Here is a 26,732-nt window from a genome sequence, read left to right on the forward strand (position 1 = left end):
CAGAAGGAGCCCTGTTAGTTTTAGCTTTCTTTACTGTGCCTGCATTGTGAGTCAGATCCATAGGAGCAACAACACAAAAACGCTCTGCTGACCTGTGCACCCAAATTCCTTAGCTGCATTTTGGTATTTGAAGCTCTCCTTTCCGACAGCAAATTCATTCCGTTGTCCCTTAAAATATTACGAAAATAGTCAATATGTTTACCTCTAGTCATATTCTTCCTTGATGTGGTAACTTCTGGTCCTAATGCTTATTCCTCATTTGTAAGATCCAAGAGTTAGTGCTCAATTGTGGTAACATTTTTCCATAATCTGACATCCACATCCTTATTGGAATTGGCATGTTTGTGAACATTGCGAAAGAAAAGATTTGGGTTCTGATGCTTTTCCCCCTGTTGTTGAATTGTTGCCAATAATCTTTGTCTTTGCACATAAACAAAGAGCATCTACTAAGGCAGGGGTCTGCAACCTGTGGCTCTGGAGCTGCATGCTGCTCTTTAGTATCTTACTTGCGACTTCCAACCTTTTCCAGTTGGATCACAACAACATGAAAAAAACTTAAAAAATTCAAGTCAAGGAAAGTAAGGGCTGTGTTTTTATTGTTTTATCATTATGGTGCACATTGCAGTTTTAAATGATTATTTTAATGAGAAACACCATCGTGCTCTAAATAAATCTGTTTGAGTGGTAGGGCTACACAGTGTTTGTAGATCGTGCTTTTGGTTCGAGGAAAAACCTGGTGAAGCTATAACACAGTACTACTTGCGTGCCAAAAAAACATAAACATCAAGTGATAGACAGAGCTAAACGATCCCACAACTAACGGATCAGATCTAAGCTCTGCAGTCCTACCACATCCAGTTGTGAATGGTGGTGGACAACTAAACAACTCACTGGAGGAGGAGACTCCACAAATATCCCCGTCCTCAATAATGGAGGAGCCCAGCACATCAGTGCAAAGGATAAGACTGAAGCATTTGCTACAATCTTCAGCCAGAAGTGCCAAGCAGATGATCCATCACAGCTTCTTCCAGAGGTCCCCAGCATCACAGATGTCAGTCTTCAGGCAATTTGATTCACTCTACATGATATCAAGAAGCGGCTGAAAGGGTCATCAACTGTGCTGTCAAGTGGCACTTGCTTAGCAATAACCTGCTCACTGATGCCCAGTTTCGGTTCCACCAGGGCCACTCAGCTCCTGACCTCATCATAGCCTTGGTTCATACATGGATAAAAGAGCTGAACTCCCAAGGTGAGGTGAGAGTGACTGCCCTTGACATTAAGGCAGCATTTGACCATGTGGCACCAAGGAGCCCTAGCAAAACTGGAGTCAGTGGGAATCAGGGTGAAAACTCTCCGCTGGTTGGAGTTATACCTAGCACGAAGGAAGATGGTTGTGGTTGTTGGAAGCCAGTTATCTCAGCTTCAGCACATCACTGCGGGAGTTCCTCAGGGTAGTGTCCTAGGCTCAACCATCTTCAGCTGCTTCATCAATGACTTTCCTTCCATCATAAGGTCAGAAGTGGGGATGTTCGCACAATGTTCAGCACTGTTCTTGACTCCTCAGATACTGAAGCAGTCCATGTCCAAATGCAGCAAGACCGGGACAATATCCAGGCTTGGGCTGACAAGTGGCAAGTTACATTTGCGCCACAAGTGTCAGGCAATGACCATCTCCAACAACAGAAAATCCAACCATTGCCCCTTGATATTCAAAGGCATTACCATCACTGAATCCCCCACTATCAACATCCTGGGGGTTACTATTGAGCAGAAACTGTACTGGACTAGCCATATATATACTGTAACTACAAGACCAGGTCAGAGGCTAAGAATCCTATGATGAGTAACTCACCTCCTGACTCCCCAAAGCCTGTACACCATCTACAAGGTACAAGTCAGGAGTGTGATGGAATATTCTCCACTTGCTTGGATGAGTGCAGCTCCCACAACACTCAAGAAGCTTGACGCCGTCCAGGCAAAGCAGCCGCTTGATTGACACCACATCCACAAACATTCACTCCCTCCACCAATGACACACTGCAGCAGCAGTGTGTACCATCTACAAGATGTACTGCAGGAACTCACCAATGCCCCTTAGGCAGCACCTTCCAAACCCACAACCACTACCATCAAGAAGGACAAGGGCAGCAGATAGATGGGAACACCACCACCTGGAAATTCCCCTCCAAGCCTCTCACCATCCTGACTTGGAAATATATCACCGTTCCTTCACTGTCGTTGGGTCAAAATCCTGGGACTCCCTCCCTACCAGCATTGTGGGCGTACCTACACCACATGGACTGCAGCGATTCAAGAAGGCAGCTCATCACCACCTTCTCAAGGGCAATTAGGGCATGGGCAATAAATGCTGGCCCAGCCAGCAAAGCGAATGAATTAAAAAATCAGTTTGTATGGTTGTGACAATTATTGTTTCTAATATAGCTGAAATGCTAAATTATTCTGAATCATAGTCCAAAAAAATTTTGGGCATCTTGAATTAATGTTTGTTTTAAAGTGAATTTAATGACAAAATTATAGTAAAGAAAGTCAACAAAACACAATAATTCAAAGTTAGGTCTATTTTAATGTCAATATTCCAAGGACTCGGTTTATAAATGCCTTTTTTTGTCTTGTAGCTCCCAATAGTTTTTATTTTCAGCATTTTTTAGACAAAGGCTCTTCAGGTAAAAATAGTTGCTGACACCTGCCCTAGTGTAAGGTACTGGAGAGCTGTGGGTGCCCATCTGAAAAGAACCAGTAGTTTTTAAGAGTGGAGGAGAATGGAACAAAAGGATTGACATATAAAAAACTTCTCTACTGCATAAGGCATTGCTACATAATGTATAATGTTTTGTGAGCTTTCATTTCAGGTTTTGTATTCAATATAACATTCAGCATCCTGTTGACCCACTCACCACATAAGGTTACTTAGGATAAATGGCACAGAAACAGGCCATTCGACCCAACCGGTCCATGCTGGTGTTCATGCTCCACGTAAGCCTCCTCCCATCTACCCTCATCTAAATTGATCATCTTAACCAGCTTCCCTTTAAATGCCTCCATACCATTCACTTCAATCGCTCCCTTTGGTAGTGAATTCCACATTCATATCACTTTAGGTAAAGAAATTTATTTTGAATTTCCTATTGGATTTCTCGGTGACTAGCTTATGTTGATGGTCTCTAGTTATGCTTTTCCCTACAGCGTTCTCTCTGTATCCATGCTATCAAAATTTTTCATAATTTTAAAGATCTCTATTAGGTCACCTTTCAGCCTTCTTTTACCAAGCAAAAAGAGACTCAGCCTGTCAACCCTTTCCTGATATGCATTTTGTGCTTGTGAACCATCTCTGCTCCCTCTCCAGTGCCTTCTGTATCTTTTTTTTATATATGGTAACCAGATACAAGTTTAGTATTATTTCTAGAGGGATAGAATTGAAAATTAGGGAAGTTATGCTAAACTGGTATCAGGCGTGCTTGGTTTGTTCTTTTATGTAATGTGGTCATCATTTTATACTCCACGAAGTTTTGATAAGCTTAGAATAATAATACTTCTCCATGAATACAAACAAGAGATACATTTTTTACTTCTGCCTCTCATCTATCTTAAGGAGAATCCAACCTTAAAACATTGAGATAAACAAACTGCTACACAGCTTCTTTTAAACTGACTGTATCAACAGGAATTTGCAACTTGTAAGCTTAAAATAGCAATCTGGTAAACATTCTACTCAACAGTGTTGCCAATGACAAGGTTGAGCTGCTGTCTGAAGAAAGTAGAGCATACCTGAATCTCAAAATGTTGGGTGTTTGCAATTCTGAACATCTGGGGCACAGATGATAAACATGACCATAATTTGAAAAAACAAGTAATCTTAATAGAATTTAATAATTGGGTTGTCAATGAATTGTCAGAATTTATGGACCATTATAAATCCATACTTTGGTTTTCCAGAATACAAAGAAATTAAATGATCTTTTGCCATTTGTTGATGTCATGTTCTGAGATCTTTTTGACTGTTTTCATTATCAGAATTTGAAAAAAGAGAAACATTAAAGGTTGCGTTTTAACACTTAATATGTTCATTTGAAAATGGGGGCCTGAGATGATGGATGGCTAAGATGCTGATAAACTAGCTTTGATGTTTCCTCATTGAGTGTATATATTAACAATTGTTAGCTTGTTTCTGGAATAGATCATTGCATTGGAAAGAGTTTGATTCCTTTTTTGTCTGTGACAGAAACTGGGACACAAGTCTGGAGCTTGGGATTTGTGTAACAGGATGCTGCACATTTGCTAGTTTACAGGGAAAATTGCAAGGTTTTTGTTGAGTCTAAGAGGTTAGAAATGCTGGAGGAACAGTTAAAAATCTTTTGCTTTCTTCAAGCAAGATGACCCACTACCGTGTGGAAGCATGGCATATTTGTTTTTGTATCATTACACAAAGATAAATTGTACTATTTAAAGTAATTCTAATCTTTCTAACTAACTGTTTTTCATTTTACTGTAAAAAGAATGCAGCTTGTACAAGCCCTGTTACATGTAGACATGTAGATCTCTCACATACACAGTCACTCAGACATATATGCACATATATGCTGGGAATTTCCTTGGAGCTGCCCCTCTCTGCCATTATAACCATTGGAAATACAACAGAAATCCTTTTACATAATTAAACACTCACAATTAAATGTATAATTCACTTTCATACAGCCAGAAAAAAAGGATCCTGTCCACAATTATATCACTCCCTCAAAAATAGAAAAAAAGTAGTTTGCTTTTTTTCCAATGTTCAAAGGCTGTGAGTAATATACCAACAATTTTAGCTGCACTCTAGTTAGACACAAAATAGAAATAAAATTATAAAGTGACCTTTGGAATCACTCCCAGTTCTAACTAAGTTTCCATTATTGACCTGCATGTAACAATAAGTCAGCATTCAAAATGTTTCATTCTTGGCCCTTTCCGTCACTCATCTACATGAAGCTTCTTGGCAACATTATTGTAAGCATGGAGTCAGCAGGCTTCTACATACATCCTTTACCTCACTGCCACCATTGACACAGTAAAACAAAAGGCACATTGTTTGGTTTCTCACAGAAACATTGCAACTTAGGCCTTGATTCTGCCCATAACTGTTGGATGGGCTGAATCGATGATGCGTAATCTTGGCTTATTTGATCCTGACGGTCTATAATATTGTCTCCTCAGTTCCTCCTCATTTTGAAGGCTTCTGAAACCTTCGTCCATGCCTTCATCATCTCTAGATTCAAGATTTCCTAACCATCATTGCATAAATCCAATTCACCAAGAACCCCATATCTTTTGTTCTCCTAACCCAACAGCCCTCATCAACTTCCACTGCTTCCAGCAGACCAAAAACCTCATTCTCACTTACACTTCCCCTCATTGATAAAGGTGACATGCCTGGCTTCAGCATCTCCAAGGTGAGGCCAAGATTTGACTCAGCAATTCTATGTCACACAGTCAAATATTCTGCAAGCACTGACAATCCAGGCTTAATGATGAAGAATGGCTACTTAGGCAAGATACCAGAGGTCTGCCGGCATCTTTGAAACTGTACCTCAATAACATCCAGAGCATTAAGGAGGAAAATAAAATGTCAAATGAAAAGTGGAGGGCCTCTGCTCACTCCTTATGTTGTCAATGGTGTAGGAGGAGGTGGGGAACTTACAGCACTAGGGCTTCTACATGTCCCTTGGGATCTTACTTGTTGAAGCCCAGGGTCGGTGGCCTGTACGAGTATACAATGCTATGAAAGAGTGCATGTGGGTTTCATTGAGTGGTCCAGGCTGCATTTCTGGCTTATGCTATGATTCTTGCCCTTCCCCCACCCATGGTTTTTTCTCCCAATGCTATTTGATATTGCAAGAAAGAAGCAGATAAAATAGGTGTAAATATGTATTTCCAGAAGTGCAAAATTGGCAATTGCAAATTCGAAATCTGTTTTACACTTTCCCTTTCTTCCCCCATTGAAGTCACTGGAAAAGAAAATTGGTTTTAATGTAAAACAGCCTGCTGATTTGAGCTGTTCTGCGCTGTTGGCCAAGATGAATTTAGACCGCAGTGAGTGCTGAGATGCATTTTCTGTTGAGAAATTCTTATATTGATATACTTACTATACTTTTAAATTTGTATGGTTTTTCTTAATTATGGAAATGTATGTTGTATTTCCTGTTTCTGTAGCCACCATTGGTAAGACATTCTATAATCTAAGAACCCTCTTTTCATTTGCCTCTTCATTCTTCTATGATAATCCCGACTTTATTCCCAAACAAAAACAGAATTACCTGGAAAAACTCAGCAGGTCCGGCAGCATCGGCAGAGAAGAAAAGAGCCGATGCTTCGAGTCCTCATGACCCTTCAACAGAACAGACTTTATTCCCCTGGTTAGTGTTTGCCAACCAGTCAAAACATTTTTTTCACTACTTAATCTCTCTAAACTTTTCATTGGTAAATTTCTGTTGGATCTAACTTAACCTTTCTTCCAATGTGAAAAATCACATTTTCAAGCCTTTCTTACTAACTATGCCCTCTCGCTCCTGGTAATATTACGTTGAATCTTTGTCCTATCTTCCTAATAAAGCTGACATGTTCTCCATTAAGGAATGCCCAGGACTGCATGGATATTCAAACTGTAACTTAACCAGTGACTTGTCCAAGTTTTAACATAGCTTCTTTGTTGTTTTTAAGTTCTATGCCACTATTGCCAATCCTCTTTGCCTTTTTAATTATCTTTTTTACTATCTTTGTAGAACTGTGTTTCTGCACATCTCACTTTCTTTGTTTTTTTCACTTCTGAAGCATGTGGGAAAATTTTAAGAAAATTTAATTCCAGCAGTGAAAGAGTTAAGAGGAAAGCCAGGCAGTTTAAGCCGAATGCCGAATCCAACAGTCAAGTAGGAAGTTGCAGTTCAGAGCCAGTATCCTGCTGCTTAGAATCAACAGAAAATTGCCTCAGGTTAGGGGTCAGGAAGAATGTCATTTGATTGCATGAGACTGCTGGGTGTGATGCCAGTGAGCGAGAGTACATTCAGGGGCTTGGAGTGGCTTGTTTTTACAGGAGGTCAGTCATGAAGGCAAGGCTGCAGAAACTAAACTTTCTTAAGTTGGATGTTGGATATGACAAAGAAATCAAGGTATATGTAATTGTTTTTGAACTAGTTTTAACCTTAAGGGTTTTAAGTATGTTCTTTATCAATTGAAGGCAGCTGAGTGTTAAATGGCTTTGAGATTAATGCCTATTGTAAAAAATCTGACCGCTACAACTAGCAACATGGTAATGTGTAGCAATGTAAATGCATTGTACTGAAACAAAGGGCATAAGTACCGTATGCTTGAAAAGCAGTGTTCAGGAGTAAAGTGTAAATTAAGTCACACAGTATAGTCTTGTGGAATTAGGGCAGAGAAGTAAATTGGTGGTCATGTCAAAGGATGATGTTCTGTGGTAACATGACACATTGTTATAAAGGATATAATTTAAAATTTGTTGGATTTTACTTGTTAATTTGTGCAGGGATAGAGGGACTCGAATTTAGAAAGATTTGCCGAATACAGCATGTTAATGTTGACCATATGTAAACCAGACATTCTAAGTAGATTCAAATTATTTAAATGTTCTTTTTATTGGTTGTCACTAGGTCTGCTAAAATTTCTGTTTGTAATATATGTGGGAGATGTCAGTGTTGTCATTAACATTGTCTTGTGTGTGAGCTTATTACTCATGTTTGTACGCACTCTTGTTTAAATTTGTGCATAGAATACAAACACATAGAGCGCAAACCTGTATACATCACTTGCAATCTGTGCTCCGTGAGGTTACAGAACTGAGCTCTAGGTTCCCTTAGCACAACATATTGGATACACATTACAGGCATTATATTATTTGTAAAGAGCCAGGAACTAATTGAGATGTGAATATATATCTTGGGGTGCCACATGTGCCAAGTAACAATATATCAGTCCACCAGCCAAGTGGAGTGCTGAAAGAAATAACTCTTGAAGCGCAAGCATCTTGAGTATAAAGTGTGATTATTTCTAACTTATGGGAACCAGCAAACATAACAGGTGAGTTAGATGTGGGGAGAACAAATGAGTCAATATTTCAGACTATGCCTTTCTTCAGAACTCCAGCCCTGTAATTCTCTAACAAAAACAAAAATAACTGGAAAAACTCAGGAGGTCTGACAGCATCTGCGGAGAAGATTTCCGTTAATGTTTCAAGTCCGTATGATTCTTTTCTCGAATCCTCGCCTCTTGCACATTGTCAGTTTTAATTGTTCTTCCATTGGTGGCCTTGCGTTCAGCTGCCAAGGCCATGAACTTTGGAATTCCCTCTTAAACCTCTTCTATCTTTACCTCTCTCCTCCTTTAAGGTGCTGCTTAAAACCTACCTCGTTGATCAAACTTTTGTTCGTTTGCCCTAATAACACCTTCTGTAGCTCAGTGTCAAATTTTGTTATCCTCTGAAGCACCTTAGGATGTTTTAAAGGTGCTTTATTAACACACGTAATTGTTATGGTGAAAGACATGGTGTAAATACTGACCCACCTCTTCATTGCTAACTAACTTGTATGTTTCCAGCATCTTCTACTTTTGCTTAATTTCTTACATTTACAGTACATTCTTTTTCTTTTTTTTCTCTCCTGCCCCTGCTTCAGATCATTTTACTACTTCTCTCCTGAATGCAATGACTTGTGCTCAGGTGCAGTTCTGTAAGTGCTGCTGCCCTCTGATAGCGCTAAGTGCCCCTTTAACTGGGTGAGTGAAGAGATGTAATTACATGCTGCAAGATCACCTGGAAACAGGGTGTTATTTTCCATACTTATAAAGATGACATCCAACTCTACTTCATCACCACACTCTCAACCCCACCACTGTCCCTGGTTATCAGACTGCTTGCCAACATCCAACACTGGATGAACAGAAATTTCCTCCCAGTTAAATATTAGGAAGACCAAATCCATTGTTTTCAATCCCCCCACCAAAAAGTCTATTCTCCAGCCCCTGACTCCATTCTTCACCCTAGCAACTGTTTGAGGCCAAACTAGGCTGTTCACAATGATGGTGCCATATTTGACGCTGAGGTGAGCTCCTGATCACTAAGTTCGCCTATTTCCACCTCTGTAGTACTCCTCAACATCACCTATCCCTCAGTTCATCTGCTGAAGTCTTTGTTGCCTCTAAGCTTGATGATTCCAACTCAGTCCAATCTGGGCTCCAACCTTCTACCATCTATAAATTTGAGATAATCCAAAACTGTGCTCCCCATGTCCTATGATCACATCAACTCCCATTCACTCATCACCCATGTGCTTGCTGATCAATATTGGCTCCCAATAAGGCAACACTTCCATTTTAAAATTCTCATTCTTGTTTACAAATCCCTCCATGATCTTGCCACTTCCTATCTCTGTAATCTCCTCTCACACTAAAATCCTCAACGATTATCTCTGCTTCTCCATTTCTGCTCTCTTGAGTATCCTGATTTTAATCACTCCACCGTTGGTGGCCATGCCTTCAGCTGTCTAGGCCCCAAGCTCTGGAATTTCTTCCCTAAACCTCTTCAGCCCTCTGTCTCTCTTTCATCTAAGTCATTTCTTAAAACCTACCTCTGACCCAACTTTTGGTCATCTGTCTTAATATTTCCTTACATGGTTTGGTGTCAAATTTTGTTTGATAACCCTCCTGTGAAGTGCTTTGGGGTGTTTTCCTACATTAATGGTGCTAGATAAATACAAGCTATTATTGTTATTATGTCCAAGTATCAGAACATTGAGTGATGGTACTAATGTGAGGAACGGCACTCCCCTAGCATGTTCAAACTGCAACCTATTTGCGCTCTCAATCAGCCCATGACTCCTTACACATTGGTTTGTCTGGTTTGAATTGGGTGGACCTGTTCTCGAAGGGACTGTTTTCAGCATTGTTACCTCATTGATAAAAGATTCCTAATTCAGAACAACAAAGTCTTTTTGTGTGCAAAGGTTGCTATCTATGTATGTATGATAATGGTAACAGTTGATTAAAATGTTGTGTGATTGGTGGGCTCCATTGTATGCATCTAAATGAACCACAAAGGCGAAAGGATTGGAGAATGTTTTTCACTTTTGGATTAATTCTTTGAATTAGATGCAAAAGTAATATTTTTACTTGAGCAAGCCAGACAAGTTGCAACTAAATTGTAAATGATTTTGAAAATAAAAGAAGTAGCCCCAGATTCTTAAAATGTTTCCAGGAGAGCTTTTTAAGCTGGCATGTAGATTGTCCTACAAGAGAGGGGGTAGTGCTGGACCTAATTTTAGGAAATGTAGCTGGGCAAGTGGTAGAAGTGTCAGGGGAGGTAGCATTTCGGTGATAGTGACCATAACTCAGTAAGATTTAAGGTAGTTATGGAAAAGGACAAAGATGGACTGGAAATAAAGGTTCTGAATTGGGGGAAGGCCGATTTTAATATAAGACAGGATCTGGCCAAAGTGGACTGGGAGCAGCTACTTGTAGGAAAATCTAGATCAGAGCAGTGGGAGTCATTCAAAAAGGAAATAGTGAGAGTGCATGGCTAACATCTTTCTGTATAAAGGTGAAGGGTGGGAATAACAAGTCCGGAGAACCCTGGATGTCAAGGAATGTACAGGATTGGATAAGGGCAAAAAAGGGAAGCTTATGGTAGATAGCAAGGGCTCAAAATAGTGGAAGCCCTAGAGGGGTATAGAAAGCACAGGGAGTTACTTAAAAAAGAAATTTGGAGAGTAAAGAGGGGAGGCAAGAAAAAACACTGGCGGGTAAAATAAAGGAAAATCCAAAGGTGTTTTATAAGATATAAGGGGCAAGAGAATATCCAGGGAAAGAGTAGGGCCCATTAGGGACCAAAGTGGCAATTTGCGAGGAGTCGGAAGACGTAGGTGAGGTTTTAAATGAATACTTTGCATCTGTATTCACTATAGAGAAGGACAATGCAGGCATAGAAATCAGGGAGCAGGACTGTGATATACTTGAACAAATTAGCATTGAGAGAGAGGAAGTATTAGTATTTTTACTGGGCTTAAAAGTGGATAGATGCCCAGGCCCAGATGAGATGTATCCCAGGCTGCTGTGGGAGGCAAGGGAGGAGATTGGAGGGGCCCTGACATTAATTTTCAAATCCTCTCTAGCCACAGGAGAGGTGCCAGAGAACTGGAGGACAGCAGATATGGTACCATTATTCAAGAACGGTAGTAGGGACAGACCAGGGAACTATAGGCCAGTGAGCCTAACATCACTGATAGGGAAACTTTTGGACAAAGTTCTGAGAGACAGAATTAATCTCCATTTAGAGGGGCAAGGATTAATCAGGAATAGTCAGCATGGCTTTGTCGGGGGGAGATCATGTCTAACAAATTTGATTGAATTTTTCAAGGAGGGGACTAGGTGTGTAGATGAGGGTAGTGCAGTTGACGTGTGTCTGTGTGGACTTCAGTAAGGCTTTTGACAAGGTCCCAGATGGGAGACTGGTCAAGAAAATAATAGCATATGAGATCCATGGCAATTTGGCAAATTGAACCCAAAATTGGATTCGTGACAGGAGGCAGAGAGTGATGGTTGTAGATTGTTTTTATAATTGGAAGCCTGTGCCCAGTGGCGTACTGCAGGGCTCGGTGCTGGGTCCCTTGCTGTTTATAGTTTACATTAATGACCTAGGCATGAATGTAGGGGGTATGATCAGTAAGTTCGCAGGTGACATGAAAATTGGTGGTGGTAAATAGCGAGGAGGAAAGCATTAGATTACAGGACGATATAGATGGGCTGGTCAGATGTACAGAACAGTGGCAAATGGAATTTAATCCTGAAAAGTGTGTAGTGATGCATTTTGGGAGGTCTAACAAGGCAAGGGAGTACATGATGACTGGTAGGACCGTAGGAAGTGCAGAGGATCAGAGGGACCTTGGTGTGCATGTCCATAGATCCTTGCAGGCAGCAGGACAGGTAGATATGGTCAATAACCAGGGGACATAGATTTAAGGTAAGGGGCAGGAGGTTTAGAGGGGATTTGAGGAAAAATTTGTTCACCCAGAGGGTGGGGGTATCTGGAACTCACTGCCTGGCAGGAACTCTCATAACATTTAAGAGGTATTTAGATGAACATTTGAAATGCCATAGCATACAGGGCTGTGGGCCAAGTGCTTTAAAATGGGATTAGAGTAGATGGGGGCTTGATGACTGGAGACACGATGGGCCGAAGGGCATCTTTCCGTGGTGTAAAACTCTTATGACTCTATAACTTGCAAATTCCAGATAGTGTTAATTATTTGAAGATGATTGTGCAAACCTTTTATTTTGTGCTCATCCCTACAGACCAGAAGATACCACATTTAATCCCTGTCAAGTGCTGATTTAGCTGAACACAACTGGGCAGTAATTGAGGGCTACAATTTGTTTCTGTGGTGAAGAAGGGCAATCTTATCCTTAGTGGATAGCAATCAGGAACTGAGACTGATTCCTATTGGAAGTGATTATATCTGTAGCCATTGGATCAAAATGGGTTTAGGTTTAACTATGATATCTTTCCAGGGTTAAACAGCCTGACTAGGCTCATCCTTCAAGTGCACACACTTTATTGGCAGTGTCCATGGAAGTTAAATATACTGCAAATCAATACCAACAGTTTTAATGCAAACATATTGAGAGAAAGAATGGTTCTATTGATGAACGCCAGGGTGTTCCAAAGTGCTTCATAGCTCATGAAGTTCTTTTAAACATTAGTCACTAATGTAATGTAGGGAAACGTGACTGCCAACTTGTGCACATCAAGGTCCCACAAACAGCAATGAAGTTAATGATTAGCTAATCTGTTTTGGTAATGCTGATTGAGAAATAAACGTTGGTCAGGATCAAAAGGACATCCCTGCTTTTTCTTTGACCAATGGCATAGGATATTTAACTTTTATCTGAATGGGAGATAGGCCTCAGTTTAAAGTCTCACCTGAAAGACGGCACTTTCGACAGTGTAGCATTCAGTCTAGATAGTGTGTTCACGTCTTTGGAATGAGGCTCAAACCCTTGCTGCTCTTGTTTAGTCGTGGGGGTGCTACCACTGCAAGGCTGACACCATTATCTCTCAGTTCACATCATATTTGCATGAATGAACTGGATTCAGAAACTCTGAACACAGTCAAATTTGCAGATGGTAGCAAACTTGGAGGGGAGAGTAGAATAAGATGATGCAGTTCAGAAATTACAGAATGATTTGGACAAAGTGTGCTAGTAGATAGAATGATGATAAGTGAAATTTACTGCAGACAAGTTTAAAGTGCTATACATAGAAATGAAAAACAGATGGTACCTATACCGCATGAATGTGGTTGAAATTGCTGGAGATGAAGCTGAAAGACATCTTGAAGTCTTAGAAGGCTCAATACAAAATTGCAATCAAAAAATATTATAAGATGCTCAACTACGTAACCAAAACAGTAGAATGCAAGTCAGAGGAAACTTTGAGTGAAGTGTATTAGTGCTCTGACAAGACTACACCTTGAAGGCTGCTGCATCCATTCCTGGTTGTCAAAAAACAGGAAATGATGGAGTTGTTGTAGAGAAGGGCCACTACCTAGGATCATGTGTCTAAGTTAAAAGAAAAATCAGAGAGTCTTGAAAAGTATGAGCAGGGATGTTTTAGCGGTAGATGTTTTAGTTAAGGAGCAGGTGATGCCCAAGGTTTCCTTGTGTCTGTTTGGCCCACAAGGAAACCTAAAAACCATGGCAGATTTAAAATCAACAACAACCTGTATTTATTTAGCACTTTTAACATAGTAAAACGTCCCAAGGTACTTCACAGATGTGTCATAAAGCAAAGTTTGACACTGAGAAACCTAGGCAGGTACTAGGGCAATTGACCAAAAGTTTGATCAAAGGGGTAGGTTTTAAAAAGTGTCTTGGACAAAAGAGAGGCATAAAGGCTAAGGGAAAGAGCACCAGAGCCAAGGATTCCAGTAGCTGAAGGCATTACCATCAATTGTGGATTGATCAAAATTGTGCCTTATGAATCTGCAGACCTTATGGTTATGGAGAGTTCCTTTTTTATACTTGTAAGTGCAGCTTGGAAAGTTGGGTGCCAAATTTATGAGTTTCAAAATGTTACAATTAATGGCCATATCTATTATAGAGCAGTGCATACTGTTCTTGATTTCTCCTTGCTTATGGGGTCATATTCTGGATTTATTGATAATTACTATTTGTATCTTATAGTAATGTCTCCATTCTTTAGAAATTGCATTAACACTTCCTTTCTCAAGAAACCCACCTTTAAAACTCTGTTATCCAACAATCACATGGACAGCATCTGGAGTCCATTCTTGTACTCCTCTTTAAGCTACTACCCCTGGGTGCTGTTACCCAGAAGCAAGGGATCAGTTTCCAAATCTATTTTTCCACTCTCCAAACTTCAGCTGGATCATGCTTTGGTTCATGTCAGTCTATTGCCCTAGATGCTCTCAATGTGTTGTGAAATAGCCTGTTGTTGAGAACTGTGTAATTGTTCCGACTGAATATGTTCCTCCATGTTCCCTCTACTCAAGTAATGTGGGCATCTCTTCTTCCCATGCTTCCTCCACCGTCATGTTGATGGGCACTTGCTCTCCGGTTGCTCATTCTCTTCCTATGCCTCACTTCCTTGCAGACTCTCTCCCTGCTTTCAAAGCATTCCTGCTGAACCCAAACCATCAAGTTCACCTTTTGTAGCCTCTCCATTCTTGTATTCTTCTCTTTTTCCTCCCCATTGCAAATCACAGAATTGTAACAGCATAGGAGGCCATTCGGCCCATCATGTCTGCATCAGCTCTCCAAATGAGCGTTATGACCTAGTGCCATTGCCTTGCCTTTCCCTGTACCCTGCACATTCTTTAGATTCAAATAATCATCTAATGCCCTCTTGGATGCCTCAAAAGCACTCCCTTGTCCTTTGGCCCTGCGGTAGAGCACTATATAAATGCAAGTTGTTGGATATTTGATAAACCATTGGATATAGAGCCGAGTGTCTAAGGTGAATTATATAGAAAATGGGTCTCTTGTTATTTTGGCAACAAAGACTCCCTAAGGATATTTTGTATATATTGAATTTATAGTAAAGAGCTGGGGAAAGCAGTGTGCTTCCTCTACAGGAAACAAACAGCATTTTTAAAAACAAATCCTTCTGACTGTTAGATCTAAAGAAATGGTGATGAAAGGCATTTTGCAGAGGGAAGCTTTTTGAATTAATAAATAATGGCATAACATTGCTGAAAATTGCCATTATGCTGAAGTGAAACAATATTTGTTGGGGAGGCAGAAGAGTGAGCATTGAACTGAACAGCATTGATAGTTATTAAAGTGACAACTACATTGTGGTGAGGATGTTAATATTATATCTATATTTACGATATGCAATCCCAACCGACGTGGGACATTTAGTCAAACCATTCTATCTCCTATGAGTCACTGGATCCAAAACCAGGGTTTCGTGTGTGTGTGCTTTGGACAATTTTTATTATTTTTCAAAAATTGGTAATTTTAAAGAATTACGTATAAATGAATTGCTATTTATGCACATGGCCGGGAATTTATCTGAACAACATGCAGCACTTGAGGAATGCTTATCTGTACTGAACAATGTTGGCATCAGCCTTAGAACACGGAACAGTGATCTTGTGGTGAATGAGATTCTGAGCAGCAAGAGGCGAAGGTATTTCTCTGTCGTAGAGAAAAGAAAGTGCCCAGTGGTTGATTTATGTTTCCATTTTAGTAAACAATCCATGTGTTTGTCTAAGCTTGCTGCTCTGCGAGAGGTAAAAATGCTATTTTGAGATTATAAAGAAAGTCAGGTGGCAGGGTGCATAAATCACTATCTCCATTAGAAACTTGACTCTGTACAATGCAGATAGTTCACAGTAGTGTCAGTACAATTCAGATTAATTTGGCCCACCTCATTGCTAATTATATGCTTGCACTCTATTGGTTGCCAGTTTTAACCTCTACCAATGGATGATGGAAGAGTAGCTGGATCTATTTAAGAAGATTTTATGCAATAAACCAGCACTGCAACTAGTGCCAGTGAGCTTCCAGACCAAAGACTTCAAAGACCATGTTCCTGGAAAAGTAGATGGGCTATATGAAATTATTCCCTCACTTTTTTAGAGTAACATGCAAATAATACTTTTTTAATAAAAAATCTAATTTTGTTTTTGGCAAATCAGTACTTTTCCAACAAGTGTTGTTTTGTTTTAGTATCATGTGGAGTGAATTGAATTGGCTGAAGACTGGCATCTGTGATGGGAGCATCACATAAATCATGGGAGCATGTGATGGGAGCTTCACAGATGCCAGTCTTCAGCCAATTCGATTCACTACATGTGATATCAAGAAATGGCTGAAGGCACTGGATATTGCAAAGGCTATGGGCCCTGACAGCATTCCCACAATAGTACTGAAGACTTGTGCTCTAGAACTTGCTGTGCCCCTAGCCAAGCTGTTCCAGTACAGCTACGACATTGGCATCTACCCGGCTATGTGGAAAATTGCCCAGGTATGTCTTGTACGTAAAGCAGGACAAATCCAACCCGGCCAATTACCGCTGCACCAGTTTACTCTCAATCATCAGTAAAGTGAAGGAAGAGGTCATAAACAGTGCTATCAGGTGGCACTTGCTTAGCAATAACCAGCTCACCGATACTCAGTTTGCGTTCTGCTAGATCCACTCAGCTCCTGCCCTTGGTTCAAATATGGACAGAAGAGCTGAACTCCCGAGGTGAGGTGAGAGTGACTGCCCTCGACATCAAGGCAGCATTTGACCGAGTGTAGCATCAGGGAGCCCGAGCAAAACTGGAGTCAATGGGAATCAGGGGGAAAACTCTCCACTGGTTGGAGTCATACCTAGCACAAAAGACAATGGGTGTGGTTGTTAGAGGTCAGTCGTCTTAGTTCCAGGACATCACTGCAGGAGTTCCTCAGGGTAGTGTCCTAGGCCCAACCATCTTCAGCTGCTTCATCAATGACCTTCTTTCCAATGTAAGGTCAGAAGTGGGGATGTTCGCTGATGATTGCACAAAGTTCTTCACCATTTGCAACTCCTCAGATACTGAAGCAGTTCATGTCCAAATGCAGCAAGATCTGGACAATATCCAGGCTTGGGCACAAGTACTAGGCAATGACCATCTCAAACAAAAGACAATCTGTTACCCCTGATATTCAGTGGCTTTACCATCGCTGAATCCCCCTCTTTTGACATCCTGAGGGTTACCATTGATCAGAAACTGAACTGGACTAGCCATATAAATACTGTAGCTACAAAAGCAAGTCAGAAGCTAGGAATCCTGTGGCGAGTAAGTTACCTTCTTACTCCCCAAAGCCTGTCTACCACTGCAAAGCACAAGTCAGGAGTGTGATAGAATACTCTCCACTTGCCTTGATGAGTGCAGCTCCAACAACACTCAAGAAGCTGGACACCATCCAGGGCAAAGCAACCTGCTTGATTGGCACCCCATCCAGAAACATTCATGCCCTCCACCGTACACAATGCTAGCAGTGTGTACCATCTACAAGATGCACTGCAGGAACTTGCCAAACCTCTTTAGACAACACCTTCCAAACCCACGACTGCTTTTTTGCTCCACTACCAACAATCTCTGCAAACCTTTTTCTCCTGTCCAGTTCCCCCTCACCTCCAGAAAAAGACTTGCATTTTTAAATGATTTAAGTAGTGTCACGATTCCAGCTGATGTTACTACTGGCCAAGCCAGATCTTGGGGTTGAACCCAGCCTGATAGATCAAAACTTTTTGTTTTTGGTTTAGATACATGGAGAGTGGCTGCTGAACAGAGTCACAGGAATCAGCTGATGAGCTTTTAACAAAAGAATAAAACATTTATTAAACTGGAAAAGATAGACTATATCGCAACAAAAGGATAGCTTGTGCTATTTTATACTCTTGGAGTTTACAGTCCATGTAAATCAATAGGTGACCTGTAGTCAGGCACACCACACTCTTAAAACCAAGTGACAGATACCATCCCAGACAGATGCTATGGATCTCTCATCAACTCCCCCCAGATGCTTGCCACACAGTGAGCCAGCTGATCTCCCTGAAGTCTCTCTGTCACACGAGGGTTTCCAATCTCCACTCTCAAAGAACTTGCTTTGAAATCTTCTCCCAAACAACGCTTTCTCTCAGACCGTCCACAGTGGTCCAGCTCCAGGATTTCAAACACGCCTTCTGATGTTCCTCTCCCATGCGTCACCATGTGCATTCAAGCTTTCTTCCACACTCTCTCTCAGACTTGGCCATGCCAGCAGAACATCACTGCTACATGGTAAAGAGTTACAGACCTTCAGCTGTCCCCTTGGATCTCTTAGCCTCTCGCTAACCACTTTGGCTTAAAGTCTGCTTCCTGCAGCTTTCTTCTCTTTGGAGTCTTCCCCTTTGCTCCTTACTTTCACTTCCACAGAACAGAACCTTTTCCAGATTTCTGTCCTTGTCCTTTGACTAGACTGTCCTCTTGGATCTTCCCTGTTCCAAGCCCCTGGATTTAGGGACTTTCTTCTTTAGTCTCCGGAACCTGCTTCTGCAGTTCCTTCTCCTGGATCCAGCTTCCCCTGGCAGCTGGCTTCAACTTCAGTTTGGGACTTGCTATCTGTCCCTCTGCTGTCCAGCCTCTCTGAAGTCCTGGCTTCAACTGAACTTTGGTTTGTGACTGGCTATCTGACCCTTCTAGGCTGCATCTACTGGCAACTGCTTCCAACTGAACTCAAATTGTTTTTTTTTTAGTTTTCTCCAGCTCTGTGTGTGTGGGTGGATAGGGCCTTTCTCTTTGCTGTTGCCTAGCAACAGGTGTCCACAGTTTTTTTTAACGTTGTTTGTTTTGCTCCCTTCAAGAGTCATAAAATCTTCATTAAAATGTAGGCACCTTTTTGAAGTGAAACTAAAACTCAACTTCTCCGTTCCTTTAATACAAATACAGAAATAAATTTAAACCCAAGAGCAAGGTATATCTTGAATGTTTAACACACCCAAATAATCATAACTCACTTAACTTATCTCTATTTCCTAACAATCTTTCACAACTTTCAGATGTCCCACAGCACTTTACAGCCAACTGAGTACTTTTGAAGTGTAGTCACTGTTGTAACGTAGGAAGCCCAGCAACCAATTTGTGCACATTAAGCTCCCACAAACAATAATGTAATAATGACTAGACAATCTGTTTTTATGATGTGGACTGAGGGATAAATATTGATGAAGACACCAGCAATAACTCCCCTGCTGTTTTCAAATAGTGTGATAAGATCTTTTAGAGCCTCCTGAGAGGGTGGATAGGGCCTTGGATTAATGTCTCTTCTGAAAGACTGCATCTCTAACAGTGCTGTTGCTGTCGCTCAGAACTTAACTGGAGTGTTATCTTAGATTTTCATGCACAAGTGCCTGGAGTGGGACTTAAACCCATAGTTTTCTGACACAAGGGTGAAAGTGCTTCCAGTTGAGCCGTGGCTGACACAAATGACTTTGCCAGCAACATGGGCCAGGATTTTGCCCTTGTCCGACGGGCGAGTGGGAGCAATTGGGAGGCCATGATTAGGGCCTGACCACGATTTCATCTTGGCGGGCCAATTAAGGCCCGCCCAGCGTGAAACATGTGCTGCAGTGTTCAGCGCTGTCTGTGGCAAGGGATGGGGGCAGAAGGAGGAGGGCAAGTGGGGAACTTCGCATATGCACATAAGTGCGCACAGTAAAAGCTTTGGGGCACAGAACTGCCTCAGGGAGATGAAGATGTTGAAAACCAAAAAAAAACTGTCCCCTCGTGAGTCTGTCACTTGAGCAGGAACATATTAGAAATTAGTTTGAAAATTTTAAATTTTTTTTCTAATGACGGATCAAATCCTTGTCCTCCCCATGGATGAGGTTTCGCAAAATATCCAAAGGCCACTTGGCCTTTTCACCTGCCCACCAACTGTAAGGTTGGACAGGCAGCGAAAAATTTTAATTCAATTAGATTATTAATGGCCTTAATAGGCCTGTAATTGTTGGCGGGCATGCTGCCGACTCCTGAGTGTGCTCACTGACCGAAATATTGCGCAAGTACGTGATGACATTGGGATGCTCACCCGACAACATGGCATGTCATTTTACACCCAGTCAGGTTGGGCGCGCGCCCGCCCAATGAGCAGAAAATTCTGGCCATGATCTTTGAAGTTGGTAGGAAAGCAGCTAATTTGCCCCTGTTGTAGTGCCTTTGTAATGCATCAGATCGTGTTGAATAGATCCAGCTACTGTTCCATCTTCCATTGAGAGACGCTAAAACAACAAATGAGAAGAGCTCATTTTATAGAGCTTTACAGCTCAAAAATGGGTCATTTGGCCCAACATGTCTCTGTCAGTGTTTATTCTCCACATGGGCCTCCTCCTTCTCACTCCATACGACATGCCTTATATTCATTCCCTTCCCACTTTCATCATCACATCTTTTCTCAAAAATTCCACCCTTCGCCCCTCCGTCCTTGCAAACTATCTCCCTATTTGCAATGTCCATTCCCTCTACCCTCTAACGTCATTGAACCTGTCATCAACTCCAAAATACTTGCCCATCTTTTCCACAATTCCATGTTTGAATCTCTCCAAGCAGGACTTTGTCCTAGTCATAGAATTGAAACAGACCTAACCAAGGTCGCAGCTGACATCCTGTGTGCCTGTGAACAAGTTGAGCTGTTCTTTTTTTGTCCTTTTTGATCTTTGTGCAGACTTTGGCCAGGATTTTCAGCCCAGCCCATTGCCAAAAGCCCATTGACTTTCGAGAGGACTGGACAATCCTGGTGGGGGTGGAAAATCCTGCCCTTGGAGGCGGTCGGCCAGAACATCCTTCTCCAATGCCTCTCACCCATCACGCATCTGACTGGGATTGCCCTTGCATAGTTCTACTTGTATCTAGTCACTCTCTTGCAATAGCTTATTTTACTACTCCCTACACTGTTACTTCTGAAGTCTCCCAAGACCCCATCCTATTCTGCCTCTTAGTGACATCCAGCTGCTGACTCAACTCCTCTTCACCAGCTCCTCTCCTGACCCCTCCACTGCATCTCTGTTGTCAGCTTGCTGTATGAACACTTGCCTCTGATTACACATTGGAAAGACAGCCAGTCTTTCAGCCCCTACCACATCTTTCTTCCTTTACCACCAATTCCAGCACCTTCGCTGGTTAAAATCTGGAATTAAAAGTCTAACAATGATCATGGAACCATTGTTAACTTTGTAAAAACCCATCTGGTTCACTAATGCCCTTTAGAGAAGGAAATCTGTCATCCTTACCTGGTCTGGCCTACATGTGACTCCAGACCCACAGCAGTGTGGTTGACTCTTAAATGCCCTCTGAAATGGCCTAGCAAGCCACTCAGTTGTAACAAACTGCTACAAAGTCACAAAAAATGAATGAAACCCGGCATCGACCTATATACTGGAAACGACAACGGCAATTGCAGCCGTGTCAACCCTGCAAGTCCTCCTTACTAACATCTGGGGGCTAGTGCCAAAATTGGGAGAGCTGTCTCACAGACTAGTCAAGCAACAGCCTGACATAGTCATCCACATGGAATTATACCTTACAGATAATGTAAGTTGCAGACAGTTGCAAGTTCTATTCAAAATCTATCCCATTTAGCACAGTGGTAGTGCCACACAACACGATGTAAGGTTTCTTCAATGTGAAAGCAGGACTTTGTCTCCACAACAACTGTGCGGTGGTCACTCCTACCAATACTAACATGGACAGATGCATCTGTGGCAGGCATGTTGATTAGGATGAAATCAAGTATGTTTTTCCCTCTTATTCCCTCTTACAAAAACAGAAATACCTGGAAAAACGCAGCAGGTCTGGCAGCATCGGCAGAGAAGAGCAAAGTTGACGTTTCGAGTCCTCATGACCCTTCATCAGAACTAAGTAAAATAGGAAAGGTGGGATATAAGCTGGTTTAAGGGGGGGGGTGTGGTTGGTGGGAGAAGGCGGGGGGGGCGGGTGTTGGTGGTTGGTGGGAGAAGGTGGGGGGGGTGGTAGTTGGTGGGAGAAGGCGGGGGGGAGGGGTTGTTGGGACAAACAAGCAGTGATGGGAGGAGATAACCGAAAGATGTTTTTCCCTCTTATTGTTTCCCTCACTACCTGCCACAGACCCAGTCTAGCAGCTATGTCATTTAGGATCATCACTATCACCATTCCTGGGTATGTCCTGTCCCATCAGCAGGACAGACAAGCAGAGGTGGTGGGACAGTGGTATATAGTCAGGAGGGCGTTGTCCTGGGAGTCCTCAACATCGACTTCAGACCCCATGAAGTTTCATGGTATCAGGTCAATCACGGGCAAGGAAACCTCCTGCTGATTACCACATAACACAAGACTATTTGCATGCCAAACAGCATAAGCAGCAAGTGATAGACCGAGCTAAGCGATCCCACAACCAACGGATCAGATCTAAACTCTGGAGTCCTGCCACATCCAGTCATGAATGGTGCTAGTGGAAAATTAAACAACTCACTGGAGGAGGAGGCTCCACAAATATCCCCATCCTCAATGATGAGGAGCCCAGCACGTCAGTGCGAAAGATAAGGCTGGAGCATTTGCAACAATCTTCAGCCAGAAGTGCCGAGTGGATGATCCATCTTGGCCTCCGGAGGTCCCCAGCATCACGGATGCCAGTCTTCACCCAATTTGATTCACCCCACGTGATATCAAGAAATGGCTGAGCACTGGATAGTGCAAAGGCTATGGGCCCTGACAATATTCCAGTAATAGTACTGAAGACTTGTGCCTCCAGAACTTGCCGTGCCCCTAGCCAAGCTGTTCCAGTACAGTTACAACACTGGCATCTACCCAGCAATGTGGAAAATTGCCCAGGTATGTCCTGTACACAAAAAGCAGGACAAATCCAACCTGGCCAATTACCACCCTATCCATCTACGCTCCATCATCAGTAAAGTAGTGAAAGAGGTCATCAACAGTGCTGTCAAGTGTCACTCGGTTAGCAATAACCTGCTCACTGATGCTCAGTTTGGGTTCTGTCAGGGCCACTCAGCTCCTGACCTCATTACAGCCTTGGTTCAAACATGGACAAAAGAGTTGAAGTGGGGCTATTAAGCTCTACAGCAGTTATGGGGTTAATATGGTTCCTGGATGTTAAGCTTATAGAGTATTACAGACACATCTCCTGAGGCCATCTTGCTGGATGATTGGTGCTCAGCAAGTCTGTTCTGGACAGACCAGCTCAGAGCTGATATTTCCACAACTGAAAACATTGGATCCTACCAACATAAGCTGTACCTGGCTCCCAAGTTGATCTTTATGTAAAAGATATCTCTCCTTCCGTGACAGGGGTGAATGGATGTTGTCTGGGGGCCATTTGGCTGTGACAGTTGCCCCCTTCATTTCTTAATTAGATTACGTAATAGTGGTTATCCTGTGTCATTGTTGTAATGTCCTAAATTCCAATCCTTCTCAATGGTATCAGTTCTGCTGCAGGTGGCACTGTGATTGTAAAGCAATAAGAATAGTATATAAACAATCTGAAATTTGTATTCTTGCATAAGTCTCCTGGTTTACCAGAAGGGATTGTCTCCTCACCTGTGTTTGAACGAAAGAGCCTGTGTTGTGTTGGTTTAAAATACTCCACAACAGAACTGAACTCCTGAGCTTAGGTGAGAGCGACTGCCCTTGACATCAAGACAGCATTTGACTGTGTGTGACGATCAAGGAACCCTAGCAAAACTGGAGTCAATGGGAATCAGGTGGTTGGAGTCATACCTAGCACAAAGGAAGATGGTTGTTGGAGGTCAGTCATCTCAGCTCCAGGACATCAATGGCGGAGTTCCTCAGGGTAGTGTCCTAGGCCCAACCATATTCAGCTACTTCATCAATGGCCTTCCTTCCATCATAAGGTCAGAAGTGGGGATGTTCACTGATGATTTCACAATGTTCAGCACCAATCTTGACTCTTCAGATACTGAAGCAGTCCATGTCCAAATGCGGCAAAACCTGGACAATATCCAGGCTTGGGCTGACAAGTGGCAAGTGACATTCGTGTCACACAAGTGTCAGGCAATGACCATCTCCAACAAGAAAGAATCCAACCATTGCCCCTTGATGTTCACTAGTATTACCATCAATGAAACCCCCACTATCAACATCCTGGGGGGTTACCATTGACTAGAAATTGAACTGGACTAGCCATATAAATACTGTGGCTATGATTTAATTTCAGAAATCCCTCTTGCAAGCTCTTTTGTGTTGCTGGATTGAAAACTGCTTTCATAGTAAATCTAAGGTCGGAGATGTTTACATTTGTGAGTAGATAAAAATAGAAAGTGCCTCTGACCAAATTTAACAGCCTACTGTTAATCGTGTTCCTGATTTAATCAAGTTTGGCAACAAACTATGAATCTGGTTTTAAAATTAGCCTCCCAGTGGAGGAGGGTTATATATTGTATGTTTAATATATTGTAGAAAGACAATTGCATAAATAATTATTTTTCATCCTACTACAGTTTTAGCTGTGGTAGAAGTCTCCAAAGCATTAAAGTAAACACTTTCTCAATGGAAATTCTTGCCTTTTTCCCACCCTATTCCAAAGCAACTGCTTCCCAAAATATCTCTGTTGAATGATTGCACTGAGATGCTTGTCAGGAAAACTTCTTGAAATAACTCTTATCTTTTCTCTGAAAGCAGTTTCAGACCACAGCAGCTTTCTTTTAAAGAAACACTACTGGCGCATTCCTGGGAAGTCACCTGCTTTTAATCTAAATTGCAAATTTTAACCTCCTGTTTTTATCCTTTTATGTTTTCAATTTTGAAGAAAAGGACTAGAATTTGGAGAGAGAGATTTCAGATTGATTGTATATGTTTTAAAATCATGCTTGATGTTTGGCTAGTCCAAGTAATGATATTGAAAACAATTTCATTCTTTTGAATATTCTGCCTGAAGGCAGGTGCTTGGCCCATTAATGGCGGGAATTGAACCCGTGCTGTTTGCGTTATTCTGAACTACACCATAGCCATCTAGCCAACTGAGTTTAAGGCCGTCCTTGCTTTTGAAAACAATTTTAATGCTAAAATGTTCTCCTTTTGAAATTTAAAGCCTGTCTTCATGGTACTAAGTGATCACTCATTCATTGGTCAGTAAGAGAACTACTATTATCTTGTGTGGTAATAATCTGGGTGACCATATGCACATAAATGAATAAGGCATAAATTTGCAATTAGCTTGTTAGTTTTGAAGTTTTTTTTTTGCATTAGCTTTTACAGTGAAAGAAGCTGGCTCAATTTCTTGCTAATTGGAATACTTGACATGTTATAAACTGAACCAGAGTATGCTGATGATTATCTGCTTATGTTAAAGTATCATCAATCATGCAAATTAAACATTTGTTTGCATTAAACATTTGATTTCCTTTCTAGCTTCAATAAATTCTATTTACCAAATCCTGTAATTTATTTTGGATAGGTTTTCAGCAAATTGACAAATCGCTAACAAATTCACTCAATCTATTTAAAAATATTTTAGAAATCTTGGGTCGAGCGCACACTTCCTGTCGTGTTGTTTTCTTCATGTCTGTCTGCCGTATTTTTCTGTCACATTTAAACTTGGTATTTTTATGTCTTTCATACCTCAAGCTGATTTTTTTTATTTTTAGCTTTGTGGTTTGTTATGACTGTGATCCTCAGAACACTTGTCTTCCAGGTCCAGCTCCTGCTTTGTGAACTGCAGGCAAGCAGCTCCTAGCAATCCAGACATTTTCCGAATTATAAATTGATCTGCTGTAAATCCTAGTGTTTTCATTTAGATATTTTATGATGTATTATCTTATTTTCTTTTCATTAATTCGTCACATATGGGTGTTACTGGCAGGAGCAGCATTTATACCCCAGCCTTAATTGAGAAGGTTGTGGTGAGCCACTGCCTGGAACTGTTGGAGTTTGTGTGGTGAATGTATTCTCGAAGTGCTATTAGGTGGGACATTCCAGGATTTTGATCCAGTAATGATGAAGGGACGATGATATATTTCCAAGTCAGGATGGTGTGTGACTTGGAGGTAATGGTGTTCCTATGCATCTGCTTTTGTCCTAGGTGATTTGAGATTGAGGGTTTGGTTGCTGCTGTCGAAGAAAATGACTTTTTAAATATAGTTAAGAACAAGTGTTTTAAAAGTGAAATTCTCAGAATCCAATTGTTGTGGTGTGACCTTTTTTTTAATTCATTCATGAGATGTGGGCTTTGCTGGCTGGCATTTATTGCCCATCCCTAATTTCCCTTGAGAAGGTGGTGGTGAGCTGCCTCCTTGAACTGCTGCAGTCCATGTGGTGTAGGTACACTCACAGTGCAATTAGGGAGGGAGTTGTGACTTTGTAATGGTTTGTTACCTGCTTCAGTGAGGCTTTTCATTTCATACACTATCCCCATTTCAGTCTTTAACTGCCATTCAGGGCAACGTTTATTAACATTTAAATTTTTGTGGTGTATTGTGAGAAAATTCATTACACGGGAAACCTCAAAGAGGCAGGAAGAGACTCAGCAAAGTGAATGAGCAAAAAAAAAAATTTAGATAAAGAGTTGCTTCACTGACACCAGACATTGCAAGATAAAAGCGCACACCACAGTGACACTGCAACAAAAATCTAGGGGACAAAATTAGAACCAAAAAGGAGAGAATAAAGAATTGAAAGAAAATTCAAGAGTTG

General features: G+C 41.5%; 1 protein-coding gene across 3 annotated transcripts in view; it reads left to right on the forward strand.

Annotated features, from left to right (window-relative positions):
* Positions 1 to 26,732, forward strand: part of tbc1d1 (TBC1 (tre-2/USP6, BUB2, cdc16) domain family, member 1) — a 263,634-nt gene that overhangs the window by 39,958 nt on the left and 196,944 nt on the right. The window contains exon 1 of one of the 3 annotated variants that reach the window (XM_041184517.1): positions 6,937 to 7,160. The exons of the other annotated variants lie outside the window; for them this stretch is intronic. Within the exon in view, the coding sequence (XP_041040451.1) occupies positions 7,095 to 7,160 (66 nt within the window). The 5' untranslated portion in view covers positions 6,937 to 7,094. Of the gene's footprint in view, positions 1 to 6,936; positions 7,161 to 26,732 lie in introns of those variants that run through there. 3 annotated transcript variants of the gene reach the window in all.

The sequence above is a fragment of the Carcharodon carcharias genome, chromosome 1 (genome assembly GCF_017639515.1).
Source record: "Carcharodon carcharias isolate sCarCar2 chromosome 1, sCarCar2.pri, whole genome shotgun sequence".
In the NCBI taxonomy this organism is placed as follows: domain Eukaryota; kingdom Metazoa; phylum Chordata; class Chondrichthyes; order Lamniformes; family Lamnidae; genus Carcharodon; species Carcharodon carcharias.